Consider the following 13,930-nt stretch of genomic DNA (forward strand, 5'->3'; position numbering starts at 1 on the left):
ACACATTAAATTTGGCTTTGCACAGACGCCCCGCAGGTGTTGCACTCTAAGGTTTTGAGTTTTGTCTTGTCTGGAACGAGGTCTCGTGCAAATGAACTCCTGGCGGATCCAACAGTCTGGTGGATTTAAGGCAAGAAAGGGCAGCAAGGGGCCTCCGGGGGCCCAAATGCAACCCCCAGCACCCCTCCCCAAATTCGTCTTAAAGCCTGTTTTCAGCCTCTGGGGTGGGAGTGGGGGTGGAGGGGCCAGATGGCCCAAGTTCTCCTTCTGCTCCAGCACATGCATTCTACCCGACACCTGCTTGTCCGGATTCACAATGGCAACATGTAAAAAACCTGAGCATCTTTGTAGCCTGGAAGAATTCTGGAGGAAGTAATGTTGAGCCCCTCAAAGGGAAGACTTGACGGGACGGCAGGTCACTCACTAGATGTTTTCCAGCTCTCTGCTCTGTTCAGCTTGAGCAACCGCAGTTCTCAAAGAGAGAATTTTCATAGCTACAGAGTCCCACTGCCAGTTTTCTTTTTTAATCATTCCAAAGGTCAAGCACTGGTTCTGGATCAAGCTTTTTACTATTTCACAATAAATTCCTCCTGGGCGTTCAAAGAGCATGCCTTGTGCCCTCTTCTTATCAGCACAACGCAAGGAACGGTGTCTTCTCACTGGGAGCCCCGTCGCTTTGGAATGAGCGGCTGCCTGAGATTCGTCTAGCTCCCACCCTGGAGATCTTTAAGAAGTCCTTAACTTTTCCAGCAAGCTTTTATAAAAAAGACATCACCTTTAAATGCTCCATCTTTGAGTTTAACATCTGCAGCCAACCAATTAGCTTTGTTTTAGTCTATATAGCATATTGTATGTTATGCAGATTTTATTTTGTGTGTGATGCTCGGATTATGGTTTTATTTGTACATTGCCCAGAGTGACCATTTGGTCAAAGGGGTGGTCTAGAAGCAAGCGAATGAATGAAATTAAAGTAGAATAAAGAGCCCTGTGAGTTTAGGAACAGACGTCTGTCTCAAGGCCACCCCAGGAGCATCCCTCGGAGGTTGCTGCTGCCATTTCGGGCCCGGAGGTGCCCGCGGCAGCCTCACAAGTGACTTCGACTCCTGACCAGTCTTTGCAGCTGCACAAAAATTATTTCTGTGCCCGTCCTGCCAGGCTCCATGGGATAAGGGGGAAAGTAATGTGATTAGTTCAGGGTCCTCAAGTTGCAAATATGTGAGTTTTTTTTTTAATTGCCTTTTGGCAAAAGAGTATTTGACGCTCTACGTGTACACATCCGCCCCTTGAGAATGTCGAGGCTGGGGAGATGATGCAAGTAGTTGGGCTACCCTCTCGCGGCTGGTGGCACATTTCAGCCTGAATGGGAGGGCTAGGGCCGCTTAAGAAAGCTAAAGTCAGAGAAAAGAGGCTAGTCCTCAAGGTTGCCCAGATTCCTTGTTGCCTCCGCTCGGGAAGCCCTCCCCTCCTCCAGGTAACCTCAGGGTTCCCATTCCTCCCCATTCATAGCTGAAGGATCGATCGCAACTAGGGCTGGCCATTCGGGACAGCTGGGTCGCCTTCCCCCCTAGCCTACCTAGCAGGGCAATTGTGAGTTCAACAGAGCCCTTTATCTGCGGGATCAGTATCTGCTGACTTTCTTATCCACAGTGTGAAAATATTAAAAGAAAAAATATGAGAGGGTTAATATGGAGTCTAGAAGTTACCAGAACGGGCCACTAGAGGGAGCCCGAGTTCCTGCTACCGGTATGTACAGCGTTCGCTATCATCCGTGTTTTCCAGCATCCGCGGGGAGAGGGGCTTGGAAACCCCTCCCCCCGTGGATACGGGGGGGGCCCTACTGTAGTCCGAAGAGGGCGAGGGGAGGGGGTTAGAAAGAAACACTCCGTCCTGGAGGAACGCGACGCCCTCGCACAGCCCCCCCCGCCTCAAAGATGACTGTAAAGAGAAATAGGGGGCGCCTCCGCCCCATAACCGCCCCCGCCCTGGTTGCCCCGAGCGACTGAGCCCCCGCCAGTTTCCCCCCATTCCCCGGCTCAACCTCGAGCATGCGCAGACGCGCCCATAGAGCCTGGCGCAGACCGTTGACGTCACTTCCCTCGCGAAAGAGCCAGAGACTTCGCCTTAGATTTCTGTGATGGAGCAGCCCACGAGAGACAGTTTCCGGGTCTCACTGAGGTCTTTTTTTGGGAGGGGGGATGGGGAATTTTTTTTAGAAAAACAAAACAAAACCAACCGAACAAAGCGATTTGGTCCTTTTAACGTTGTCTGCGTGAACTAAATGGCTTCTGTTTCTTCCTGTAAGAGTTCCCCCCTCCTCTTTCATCAGGATTTAACCCAACTTTGGGCTCAGCTTGCCTGGGACATTCAGGAGGCCTTATTTTATTATTATTGTTGTTATTTTTTGTGTGTGGGGGGGAGGTCATTAAAAGGCAATCCATCTCTCAGGCAAAGAGCCCCCTGAGCAGCCAGAGGCCCCTCGCCTGTCAAAGCTCAGAACAAGCGATGTGCCAGGAGGAGGATGGTGATTATGATGATGATGATGATGACGAAAACAAGCATAAGGCCACTCTGAGGAAGGGAGAAACTGATTTGCAGGCTGAGGGAAGGGTGACAGGTGGCAGCCCTTCTCTTCTCCTTCTTTCTTCCACCATGTGCCCAAAGCACAGTTGATTGAATGAATAAAATAAGACCATGATTTACTTTACATGATTTACTTATGAACACTTTAATAAACATTATTTGAGTGAATAACACTGATTTAAGAGTCATATTTGATGTAGTGTGGAGTGACTCCTCTGGTGGCAGCGAAAAAGGATTGAAAAATAAATGTCACGCCCAAAAGTGAACCTGGGTTGGGTGGAGAAACAAACAGGGGAATGGGTGCATGACAGATGCCTTTGAATTGTGGCGCTGGAGGAGACCCTTGAGAGTCCCCTGGACTGCAAAGAGAACAAACCTAATCCATTCTGAAGGAAATCAACCCTGACTGCTCACTGGAAGGACAGATCCTGAAGCTGAGACTCCAATCCTTTGGCCATCTCAAGAGAAGAGAAGACTCCCTGGAAAAGACCCTGATGTTGGGAAAGTGTGAAGGCAAGAGGAGAAGGGGATGACGGAGGATGAGATGGACGGACAGCTACCAACATGAAGTTGACCCAACTCCAGGAGGCGGTGGAAGACAGGAGGGGCCTGGTGTGCTCTGGTCCATGGGGTCACGAAGAGTCGGACACGACTAAACAACAAAACAGTAACTCCATGACCTGCCCCACATCTACTGTAGCTATTGTTTTCATGTGTCATCCAGCGTCCTCCAACTTAGGTGATCCCATGAACAAGCAACCCCCAACCTGTCCTGTCCTGTCCTGACCCTTCCCATTCAGCTCCCATAGACTCTAGTCTGTGGCTTCGAGGGAATCAATGTGATTTCTTAATGCTGAAAAATAAAGTGAAAGATTTGTTTGCAGAAGTATGTCTGTTGCATGCACACACCAGCCACGTTCAGAGCTGCTTTTAATCAAGTGTTTTTACTAGGTAGACACACAAACACACCTGCCTTTTGTTGAACAAGGGTGGCATTTTTCAGTCCTGTGACTTTGCTATCAGTTGTCAGCCTGGACCTTGCACCATACCTATATGCAAACACATCATCCACAGTCTTATAATTTACAGAACGATATACAGTATTGCCCAAAGTACAGAAATCTGAAGCACAGTCTGCTTTCTCTTGAGAAAACTAAAGGCAATGGCCTATATTAAGAGCTACTAGTGGTAAGTTGCTTATTCACCTAAAACTGCATCAACTTTAATATATAAAGAAAGCAGATCAAATCCCCACTATCAGTAATTTTAGCACCTCTCCAGCCCCACAGCTTTATTTCTCTGCACACTGCAGCTGCCAGTGCATGGAAGTTGCCTTTTTGCATGGGCCAGTGGTCCTCGCAATTGGGGATTCTGGGCTTTGTTGTCCAAAAAGCAAATTGTCCAAACCCTGATTTGAACTACTGTATGTACTGCTAACAACCTTGTTACATCTTCCTTCCTCTTCCATTTACTTTTGATCAGATTATTTGGTCCAGGATGGTATAAGGTCTCTTGCCTTGGGCAAGAGGTTGGACTAGAAGACCTTCAAAGTCACTTCCAACCCTACAATGATTCTATGATTGCCATTTTTGATCTTGCGCCACCCTCATTTCAACCTGTTGCAGAAAAACAGTAAGGAATCACCTTAAAGACTACTGTAGCACATTTAATTATTTAGATTTTCTCGTCTGTACCCACTTGAAAAGCATGTTATATTTTGATTGTGGAAACCGAGCAGGGCCTAGCTTAGCTAGGTAATTCCAGGAATTTCCATCTAGGCCTGCGTTGGAATCCTGCCCAAAGAGCTCTTTCGCCTAGCCAGAGTTGAATTAATTGAGCCAAAAGGACTAGGGATCAGACTCAGTTCAAGGCACCTCTTGATCCTTCCTTCAAAGGACCAAAGGATGAACTGCAGCTCCACCACCATCAAGCCTTTCAGTTTTGCTCACTTACTAACCTTGTGAGGCTGTTTCTGCCCACCCGGCAACGGCATTTCCCAGAACAAACCCCAGCCCGTTGGGTGCAATTGCAAACACATTCTCGTGACTGTATTTGCAAGAAACCATCAATTTTAAACAAGCAGTCTCTGACTGCTGTGTTTGGCAGTCGCAGAATAATTTGGTCAACTGGGAATAACTCATTTTTGGAGAACACCCCAGATCTCCCATCCAGCAAAGGCTTCAGAGACGGGGGGGGGGGGGGGGGAGAGGGGGGAATGCAGGTTAGAAGATCCAGGACTTGTACCCTACAAAATCCCATCACCCCTATTTGGGTGGGTCCAGAAAAACGTTCTTTGGTGCAGGCAGGCCCTGTGTGAGTTAAGCAAAATGGTTGATCCTATTTTGCTTTTCTCTTTGGGACCCTGTACAGCCAATCTCTCTCCTCAGGGAAACCACTTGAGTAAACGTGTAAAGAGATTCTAAGGGCAAAATTCCAGCCCAGAGAAAGAGCCTCACCCAGACTGTTCTGGAGGCGACGCAGTCCCTGTGGAAAGCTATCGTTTAAGGTTGTATGGCTATGTGAATACTGTGAATTACTTTGCCTTTATCATTAACATTTAACCCATTAGCCGCCCCGAGTAGACGTCGTCTAGAGGGGCGGGGGTAAAAATCGAAGAAATAAATAAATAAATGTTATTATCCGTATCGGAAAATTCCCAGTTTGCAAAAGATAACAGTGCTAGGATTTCAAGTAATAGGCTTTTATTTAGGTCCCAACAAGCTTTTTTTCTGACAAGTGGTTCAAAACACAACTAAATTTCCTGGATGAGTAAGTACAAGACTTGACGGAAGCCCAAAAGACCTTCATTTTGTGCAGCTTGTTAACGGGAGAAACATTCTTCACTCTTCAGAAGTCTGGACGGTCCTTCTTCAGTTTGCTGTAGTCTGTCTGAATGGTAACCATCTAGAAAAGGGAAGAGTTGTCAGAGTGAAGACCACGCTGGTATGGCAGTTACAGTAAGGCACGAAGTAGGTACACAAACCAACTCTAGAGGGAACAATTTCACATCAACTTTGGAAGTGCCAGTCCTGCATGTGGGTGAGAGAGAGGGGAGGGTCTCCTGTCTTCTTCTGGGCCCAAGGTCCGGTGGGCCAGATAGGCGGGGTATAAATTAAATAAATAAATAAAATAAATTTATGACATATGTATGAACTAATTAGTATACACTTCAAACTGATATAGGGAGAATAGAGGGGTTAACGAGGCTGGAATCTTTGACTCCAAAGGGAGGTGGGGGTACTTCAAATAGAGGGGTTAGCGAGTTTTTTCTTTCCGTATGCGTAGTCTGGTTTTTTCTTTCTGTTTTTGTCTTTTTCTTATCCTTTTCCTTTTTTTTAGTGTTTTATGGTTTTTTGTATGTCAGAAATTATTAATAAAAAAAGAGAGAGAGGAGAGGGTCTGCTTTCTCACACTGCAGGGCTCACCCCCGCCCAGCCCCCAAATGGCTGCAGTAAGGAATGTGTGGCAGACAGGGCTGTGGAATAGCTCTAAGGAAGGCCACCCCACTCACTTTTTTCTAGCCCAGTAAAAGGAAGAGATCGGGGGGTGCCCACAGATTCGGCAGGCTGGCCTATCATCGCCTCACCCTGCAGTCTTTTCCACGGAGGATGAGCTATCTGGCATAAAATGAAACCCCGGAAGGAAATTTAAAAGCCACCCCTCCGCCCCAAGTCTGAGGAATGTTAAGATTCAAGCATCGTGAAACTGAGCATTTTGTAAATTCCCAGGATTAAGTCATTTCAAAGCAGCAGATTTTGGAAGACCCCTGGTTTGTAGACTTCAGGACTCCCAGCGTGTGGTTTAGTATGTTTTAAATCCATCCCGGGGGGGGGGCAGAGGGAATCTTCAGGGAGTCCCAAGCCATGGGTAAGGGACCTGCAGTCCATGCAAAACAGATGAAGGCCCACAGCCGTCCATCCACACATTTGAAAGCTGAACTTTCGTGTCCTACAAATAAAGGCCATTCAACCAATTCTCCCCAGAAAAGCTGCATATCTTCAATCCCATGGGTGATGGAGAGACTCCAGTTTCAACATCTTATGCATGCCAGGACTGCTGAAGGCCAAGACAACAGTAAAGAGTCAGACGGCAGCCCCCCCCCAGATATATGACACTTTCCATTTTAATGGGTAGGGCCAGCTTCTGCGGACAGAAGTGCGTGACTGTGCTCTCAAATTATTCTGAATATTCACATCTCCAGCACAATACTTGGTGCCTTCGTTCACCCCACATTTCACTGGACCTAAAAAGCCACACAGTCCATCGGGAGCTCCAGGGCCCTGTCAACTATTGGGCCCCTGGAAAGCAAACCCCACTTCACCTTTGGCAGTAGGACCACAGGCGTATGACAAAGGATCCGTTTTATAGGTAGAAGATCCAGAGTCCATAAAATCATAGGATCATGGAGTTGGAAGGGGCCTAATAAGGCCATCGAGTCCCACCCCCTGCTCAAGGCAGGAACCCAAATCAGAGCAGATCTGACAGAGAGCAGTCCTGTTCTCTCTTGAAGGCCTTGACCAATGTTTTTGCCAAAGGTCCGCCTAACGGCAAGATGTTCCTTTGTGGCCCTGTTCCCAAGACTGCATACAACGATGTTCCTTCTATAGAAATTTTAACAACATCCCCAGAGGTCTACATAGAAATAGTTGATGAAAGAAGACACACAAGGATGGTGCACGGTTGTGTTGCGAGAGGAACTACCTTTGAAGCAGGTCTCCTTCCTCACGCTCAGCTGAAAAAGGGCACTTTATAAGTTTTCTTTATATTTTTTCAATTGATTGTATGAAAGTTATGATCCAGGTTGACTACACAAAGTAAATAAACACCTAATCAGAATACCAAGTCAACTCAACAGGACTGGGCTTTCTGTCTTCCCAAACTGTTAAAGTGACTTTCTTGAACACCAAAGTTATGTTTACGTTGCAAGAGTTTGTTAAGTTTGTCCAGAACACATTACTAAACACAGTACTTGGCTTTAATGAGGTCACCAGTTCTCCTTTCTTCTGCTCACATGCCTACGGCTTCTTTTAGTAACAGGAGGCAGGATGCCAGTTTTTATACAAAGCCAAATATGGGAGAAACCAATCTTTTTGTTTCCCTGGCAGACAAGCTGGGGTGCTGCAAATACATCAGGCCAAGAGCAGCCGACATCTGTTGCAAATTTCCAGGAGAGTCAGTGTATAAATTTGGAAACCTTCTGTCCGAGAGGCAAAATATCAGAGCTGAAGTGTAAACAATTTACTCAGAAACTCAAAAGAGGCCGTCTTTGTAACATACTCGACTGTCGGCAGGCCCCGCCTGCAGGGGTTCTGCAAGACCAGATGAGAGTCAAGGCACAGAGGCTGGTTATATTCCTCTGCATGACACCTGTGTATGCGTGTTCCTTACAGCTTTGCCTCAACAGGTGCTTTCTGTTGTTCAAATCTCTAAAGGTGACACCAGCATCCTGGAGTTGCCTGAGTCACTATTACCATGTCAGAAGATGACACAACAGCATCATCCGGGGAAGCTCAAAGATGAGCAAAAGGTCTCAATGCAGTTCTGCCCCCATACCTTCTCCCATCCAGTTCTGCCAGAGACACTCGTTCTAGCCAGACCGGGCGACTGAGGGGCCCAACGCCGAGAGAGGCCCCGAAGGAAAGAACGAGGAACTGGGCCTTCTCGGCAGTGGCCCCTCACCTTTGGAATAACTTGCCCATGGAGATCCGCCTGGCTCCCTCTCTGGGTGTCTTTAGAAGTAAACTTAAGACATGGCTACTCGGGCAGGCTTTCCCTCCAAGCTGCATTTTTACATGCTTTCGAACGGCTAGGTTGGTGGGACCTGGGGCAAGTGAAGGGAGCTCCCTCCACTGCGTGGATTCGATCTTACGATGGCTGGTCTTCCGACCTTGCAGCCCAGAGGCTTCTGCGGTTTTACCCGTGGCGCCACCACGTCCCTATAGGCACTGTAGCCCTTGTTAAATAATGTCTCCCTTGACCTTTTGGAGCAGGAATCCAGCCCTTTGGGGGAGAGAAACAAGCCTCTGCTTTCTGAGAAGGGATGATCTGACCCTATTAAAAAGGCCTTTTTATGCAAATATGGGGGAGACAAAGGGGACAAAAACATGAAAAAAGCCTCAGATTCACTAGTTAACAGGTTAATCAGAACCATCAGCCTTATTAGGCAATTCCCACCATACCTTGTACTGGTAAGTAGGCGGGAGTTTGTTCCAAGGCTCGGGGTTTTCCTTTTTGCTCCATCTACGTGAAGAAATGCAACAAAACAAAGAGGCAGCAGTTACTATACAGATCCATTACAAGAGGGAAACGACACAGAGAGTAAAAACCCAGGGGCGCAGCCTGGCCTTCCTGCCATCTGGTGCTCTCCATTTTCAGGTTCAAACTCATTTTAAAACTGGCTTTTATGGTGTTCTTGATCTGTTTTAAAGAACACAAACTTTTCAAAATGGTTTTAAAATGTAGTTCTCTCTCTCTCTTTTTTAAGGAATGTTTTACATCTGTTTTTGTCACGGTTGCACATTTTGTTCAGTGCCCAAACAGGTTGAGAAGTGATCAATATTTTTGAAGTAATAAAACAACAGTGATCAGTCTCAGCCAGCATAACTGAGGGTCTAGAATATTTCAAAATGTCTGGAAGGCACCAATTCAGGGGAAGACTGGCGTAATGGCTGACCATGTGATCTCTCAAAGCTTTCGTCAGCATAACAACGGCAACCTGGCTGAACAGATCAATGGGTCTGGAGTTGTTCAGTTCTCCACTGTGCCTCCCAGGAGAAAAGCCCATTCTGTGAAGGCTTGGGCAAACTGCAGGGTCCCAGGGAGGCCCCAGAAGAAGATGAGAAGGGGAAACCATTTCCGAGTCCTCTCTGCCCCAGAAAATCCCGCCAAGGGTCATCTTCAGTTGAAATCAAGTTGACATCACATAGCATTTTTAACCACTTGCAGCCCTCAATAGAGGCCTGAATTTTCTTAAAATACACAGCTGTTATGTAATCTGGACCACAATATTAACAGCAGCATTTGAAACATGACTTTCAAAAACAGTTCTGGAGTGCACTAATAACAACCATGTTTAGCAAATGCCTTACGCATTACTTATGCATTACACATACATGGCCCGCCACCTGCATGCATGGGTGCCCCTCCACCCACTAGCGCACCCTGCCCCTTTTGTGCATGCGTGTGAGCACATTCCGCCTGTTTGTGCATGCACCCGAGCACTCCACGCACGAGCGCACTCCCAACCAGTCCATGACTCAGAAAAGGTTGGGGACCACTGCTTTAAGCTATCTGATTTTTTCAGCTACAATAATATGACGGAAATGTTACATCTGAAGAACTACAGTGCTTAGATGGAGGACGTGCTATCCAGACTTGGTATCAAGAGCACAGCCATCTTTTATTCGGGAGGTGCTGTTAAGCAGGCAGACCTTACAAGGAGTGCTACTTACGTGTAGTCAGGGCATCGAGCACCAACACGGAAAAGGAACATCAAGGAGCCTGACACAGTGACCCCAAGTAGGACGAAGAGAGGAAGCAACTGTAAGAAAAACAGAACGTTCTGACATTGTAAGACACACCCCAAACCAGGGACAATCTCTTACAATGTGCTGAGACCACCGATTCAGTGACACGGAGACATTTTCTCCTAAATCCTCCACTACAATCTGCGATATAATTTTTAAATTTTTCACCCATGAGCTGCCAGAATGAAGCACATTATTTAAATACAATCCAAATGAAAACCTCCATGATGTGAAAGATTGCAGGCCACAAGTGGAGAAAAATAGCAAAGTTAAGTCGGTGACATGGGTTTCATTGACCTTCCTTAGGTGGGCAGGGGGTTCCCAGGGATTTCCACAAATTCTTTCCAACCAGCCACAAAAGTGGGCCCAGAGAACCACGAATGCACCAGACCTTTCGGCCCTTCTCCAATTGTGGACTCGTGAAACAAAAGCAAAGCGTACTGCCTCTATACTGCCCTACAGCCCATAAAGGACTCCCTGGGTAGTTCACAATTTTAATTATGCAGGCTATGCATTGCTCTCCCTCACCCCCAGCGACCTGGGTGCTCAATTTGCCAAGGAAAGACAAAAGGCCGAGTGAACCTCAAGCCAGCTACCTGAGCCGACTGGTATCGAATGCAGGTTGTGAGCAGTTTTGGCTGCAGTTTGCACAAGGCTCCGTAGAGTGGCTGCAACCTGTAACTGATGCACAAACATGCATATGATCTCCAGCATGGTTGACATCATGGGGGTTTTCCTCTTGATTGCATATAAATAACTTGCCACATTCTGCCAGCTTGTGTAGCAAACATTTTCAAGGTCACAGATTCTTCTTATTCATAGGAGCAGCTGTTCTGAAGGTCCTTGGTCTGTGGACACCTTCTGTCCTGTAGGTTTGTGCTCCATGACTGCTTCACATGCCAAGAGCTTTTTCAAGCCAGCTTCCAGGCTGTTAAACCAGCCTTTTAAATCACCCATTGCCATGTTTACTCTGCAAACACATCGTGATGCACAGTCTAGCTGTCGACTGAGGTTCACAGTTAATGCACCCACAACGTAGCGCCTCTAGAGCAGCGGTTCTCTTCCTTGGGTCAACCAGGTGTTCCTGGACAACAACTCCCAGAAATACTGGCCAGCATAGCTAGCGGTGAAGGCTTCTGGGAGTCCAAGAATATCTGGGGACCCCAGGGACTTAAGAGCCACCGCTCTGGATGTTCTGTACTGAGAGAGACCCATCAGCAGCTCTGGCTAGATGACCAATAGTGAGGGATCACACACTGCTGTCCAAAACTCTTACAGGCAGGGGTTAAGGGTTTTCCAGAAAAAGTAGAACTGGGAAATTTTAGTTAAATAGAATATGAAACTAATGGTACTGAAACTGATTTTTTTCAACTTGAAATGGAATCAGAAAGCAGTGCAGGAGGAGGGAGGCCAAGGGCACAACAGTTACACCTCAGCGAAAGAGAGATGGCACATCTCAAATCTGTGTCTTACAAAAAGCTGCTTTTTCATCAGTAATCCATTTTTAACTATAAAAGTGTATTGTATTCTCTTTACAAGATTAAAAATACTGTATTACAATGAAAGAATTTCCCCATAAAGCTTTGAATGTGCTGGAATACAACTTAAAGCCAAGCATGCTAAGTCAGCTACAATTACTTAGAGAGCATCAAAATATTTCTTGGCAAATTCCACACTCAAAAGCTTTATGTGGAATTTCTATTACTGGAATATTTATAATAACATAAACAGAACACCCCATACTTTCCTTTATATTTAACAAAACAATAAGTGTTCCTGAAAGGGCCCTTAAAAAAAAAGGGAGCACATCTGAAGAGAGCTTTATCTGATGCATCTAGGAAGAGGCTGCCACACATCTTTTATTTTATTTATTGTATTTATACCCCACCTATCTAGTCATTTCGATCACTCTAGGCATCTTACTACATAAAGGATAACATCCCCCATGATGGGCAAGCCAACACTAGGGTTTATCAACGCTTATCTTTTCAGAAGAGTCACTTATAGAAATTCTGAAAATGATGAGAATGATATCCTGTGTTTAGCCCCTCTAACAAGTCCAACTGGAGCACAGCAGACCAAACAACGGTAGGTAAACGTAGATTATTGGGCGTGGACATTTTTCTACAGAGAAATGTAATGGAAAATGTTTCCACCCCACCTCTCTTCTTAAGAGGGCACAAGGGTGGTGGGGAAGGCTTAGAAGCAGCCTGCATTCCAGGGGTGGCCAGACTTCAAGCCTGCCGGATCTTTACTTTCTTTACCAGAATCCCACCATCCAGCAAACGAAGCCCAAGGCCAAAAGCATACCCACTAAGAGGTAGCACACGCTCTGAGCCTGGGAATTTGTTTTGGAGCAGGGAGAAGGGGAAATAAGGGTCCCTCGTCCCTCTTTCTCCACACCAGAAATCAACTCCCAGTGACATCAAACCTCCTTTGTTTTAACCAGAGGTATTTATTACTCAGGGTGTAGGCCTGACAGGTTGTTCTGCTACCAGGAGGAACCTTGCATTTCCTGGAGGAAGGACTTAATGCGCTTCCTGATTTAATGCAAATCGCTGGAGATACCCAACAATGAACTGACTCTACCTTGAGTCTCCCTTGGAAAGGAGCGAAGGCTCCTCTTGCCCCCACCGGGCCTGCCATTTAAGGCAAAGGGAGGCCACCTCCTGATCTCCCATCCTTCCCAAAGCCGCCAGCGACCCCCTTCGGCCTTGCACCTTCTTCCTTTGCCCCGCGAAGGCGGCAAACAGCAGGACAGACCGGGGGGGGGCTGGTGGCCGGACAGGGACCCCTTTCCTCCCCCCCCAACCAGGGTGGCTCCTATTTAAATCAAACCAATGAAACCGAACGCCATGACCGACTGAAATCCCCTTCCCTGACCGATGGTTTCCATTCCACGACCCGTTCATTCCGTTCAATGAGGGACCAGCCTAATCCATTTGATTCAACCACGATTTAAATCACAGTGAGAATTTTAAAAAAAGGATTTGGGGGGGGGGGTGTCACGACATTAGTCCATTTTTAGGAGAGACTGGGCTCCTGGACTGAGTAACGGACGGGCATCCAAACCTTCCAGCCCGAAGGGTAGTAAGAAATGAAACTTCCCCCCCTTCCCCGGTTGGGAAGTTATTTTTTTAAAAACACACACAGAGCCCCCCCCGAAAGGCTCCGCGTCCTCCCACGCCCCCCCCACGGCCCCTTGGGCGTTTACACCGCTCGACAGCAAAGGGGGGGCGGGGGAGGGAGATGTGGGGAAGGCCGAGAAGGCCGTTACATTCGCGGGAGAAGTTCCTTTTTTTTCGCGCCCCCTGGCAGCGGTGGGGGAGGGGAGGCCCTGCTCGAAGCGCGGCCCGTCACTCACGCTCGGGGTCCGCTTCAACTGGGCGGAGATGAAGTTGAACATCGTGGCCGGAAAACGCCCGGCGGGGAACCCGAGAAGCAGCGGCGACCTTCCCCGTCAGCGACTCTTCTGGTCTCTAACCTCCGCCACCGGAAGCCCAGCGTCGCTTCAGGGCCCCGCCCCGGAAGCCTCGTGGGGGGCCTTTCGGGCCTGTCCGTCACCAGGCCTGCCCGGAGTGCGACCTCCCACCCTCTCTTTTTTACCACCTCTTGGCCCCCATCCTTTTTTCGCAGCTGTGCTTTTCAAAATCAGTTCCAGGGCGATTTCTGAGGGGCAACCATTCCACTTCTCGCCCGGAGTCGTCTCTACGGAAATGCAGGCAACACGTTGGACGCCTAGAAACGGCGGCGGGGCTTGAGGCCCCTAGGCAGAGGCGGTTGGTTGGGGGAGGAACGTTGTGAAGAAGTCCTGGCATGACAGG

The 13,930-nt window shown here is 47.7% G+C and overlaps 1 protein-coding gene across 1 annotated transcript; it reads right to left on the reverse strand.

Annotated features, from left to right (window-relative positions):
- Positions 1–5,265: 5,265 nt before the first annotated feature.
- On the reverse strand, positions 5,266–13,634 carry LOC110082606 (cytochrome c oxidase subunit NDUFA4). The gene is made up of 4 exons (XM_020800260.3): positions 13,471–13,634; positions 10,032–10,120; positions 8,760–8,820; positions 5,266–5,484 (listed from the first exon to the last, which is right to left on the reverse strand). Exons 1-4 carry the CDS (start codon positions 13,510–13,512, stop codon positions 5,428–5,430), a joined length of 249 nt encoding a protein of 82 aa, XP_020655919.1. The 5' UTR covers positions 13,513–13,634; the 3' UTR covers positions 5,266–5,427.
- Between the last annotated feature and the right edge of the window lie 296 nt (positions 13,635–13,930).

This window comes from Pogona vitticeps, chromosome 6 (assembly GCF_051106095.1).
Source record: "Pogona vitticeps strain Pit_001003342236 chromosome 6, PviZW2.1, whole genome shotgun sequence".
Classification (NCBI taxonomy): Eukaryota; Metazoa; Chordata; class Lepidosauria; order Squamata; family Agamidae; genus Pogona; species Pogona vitticeps.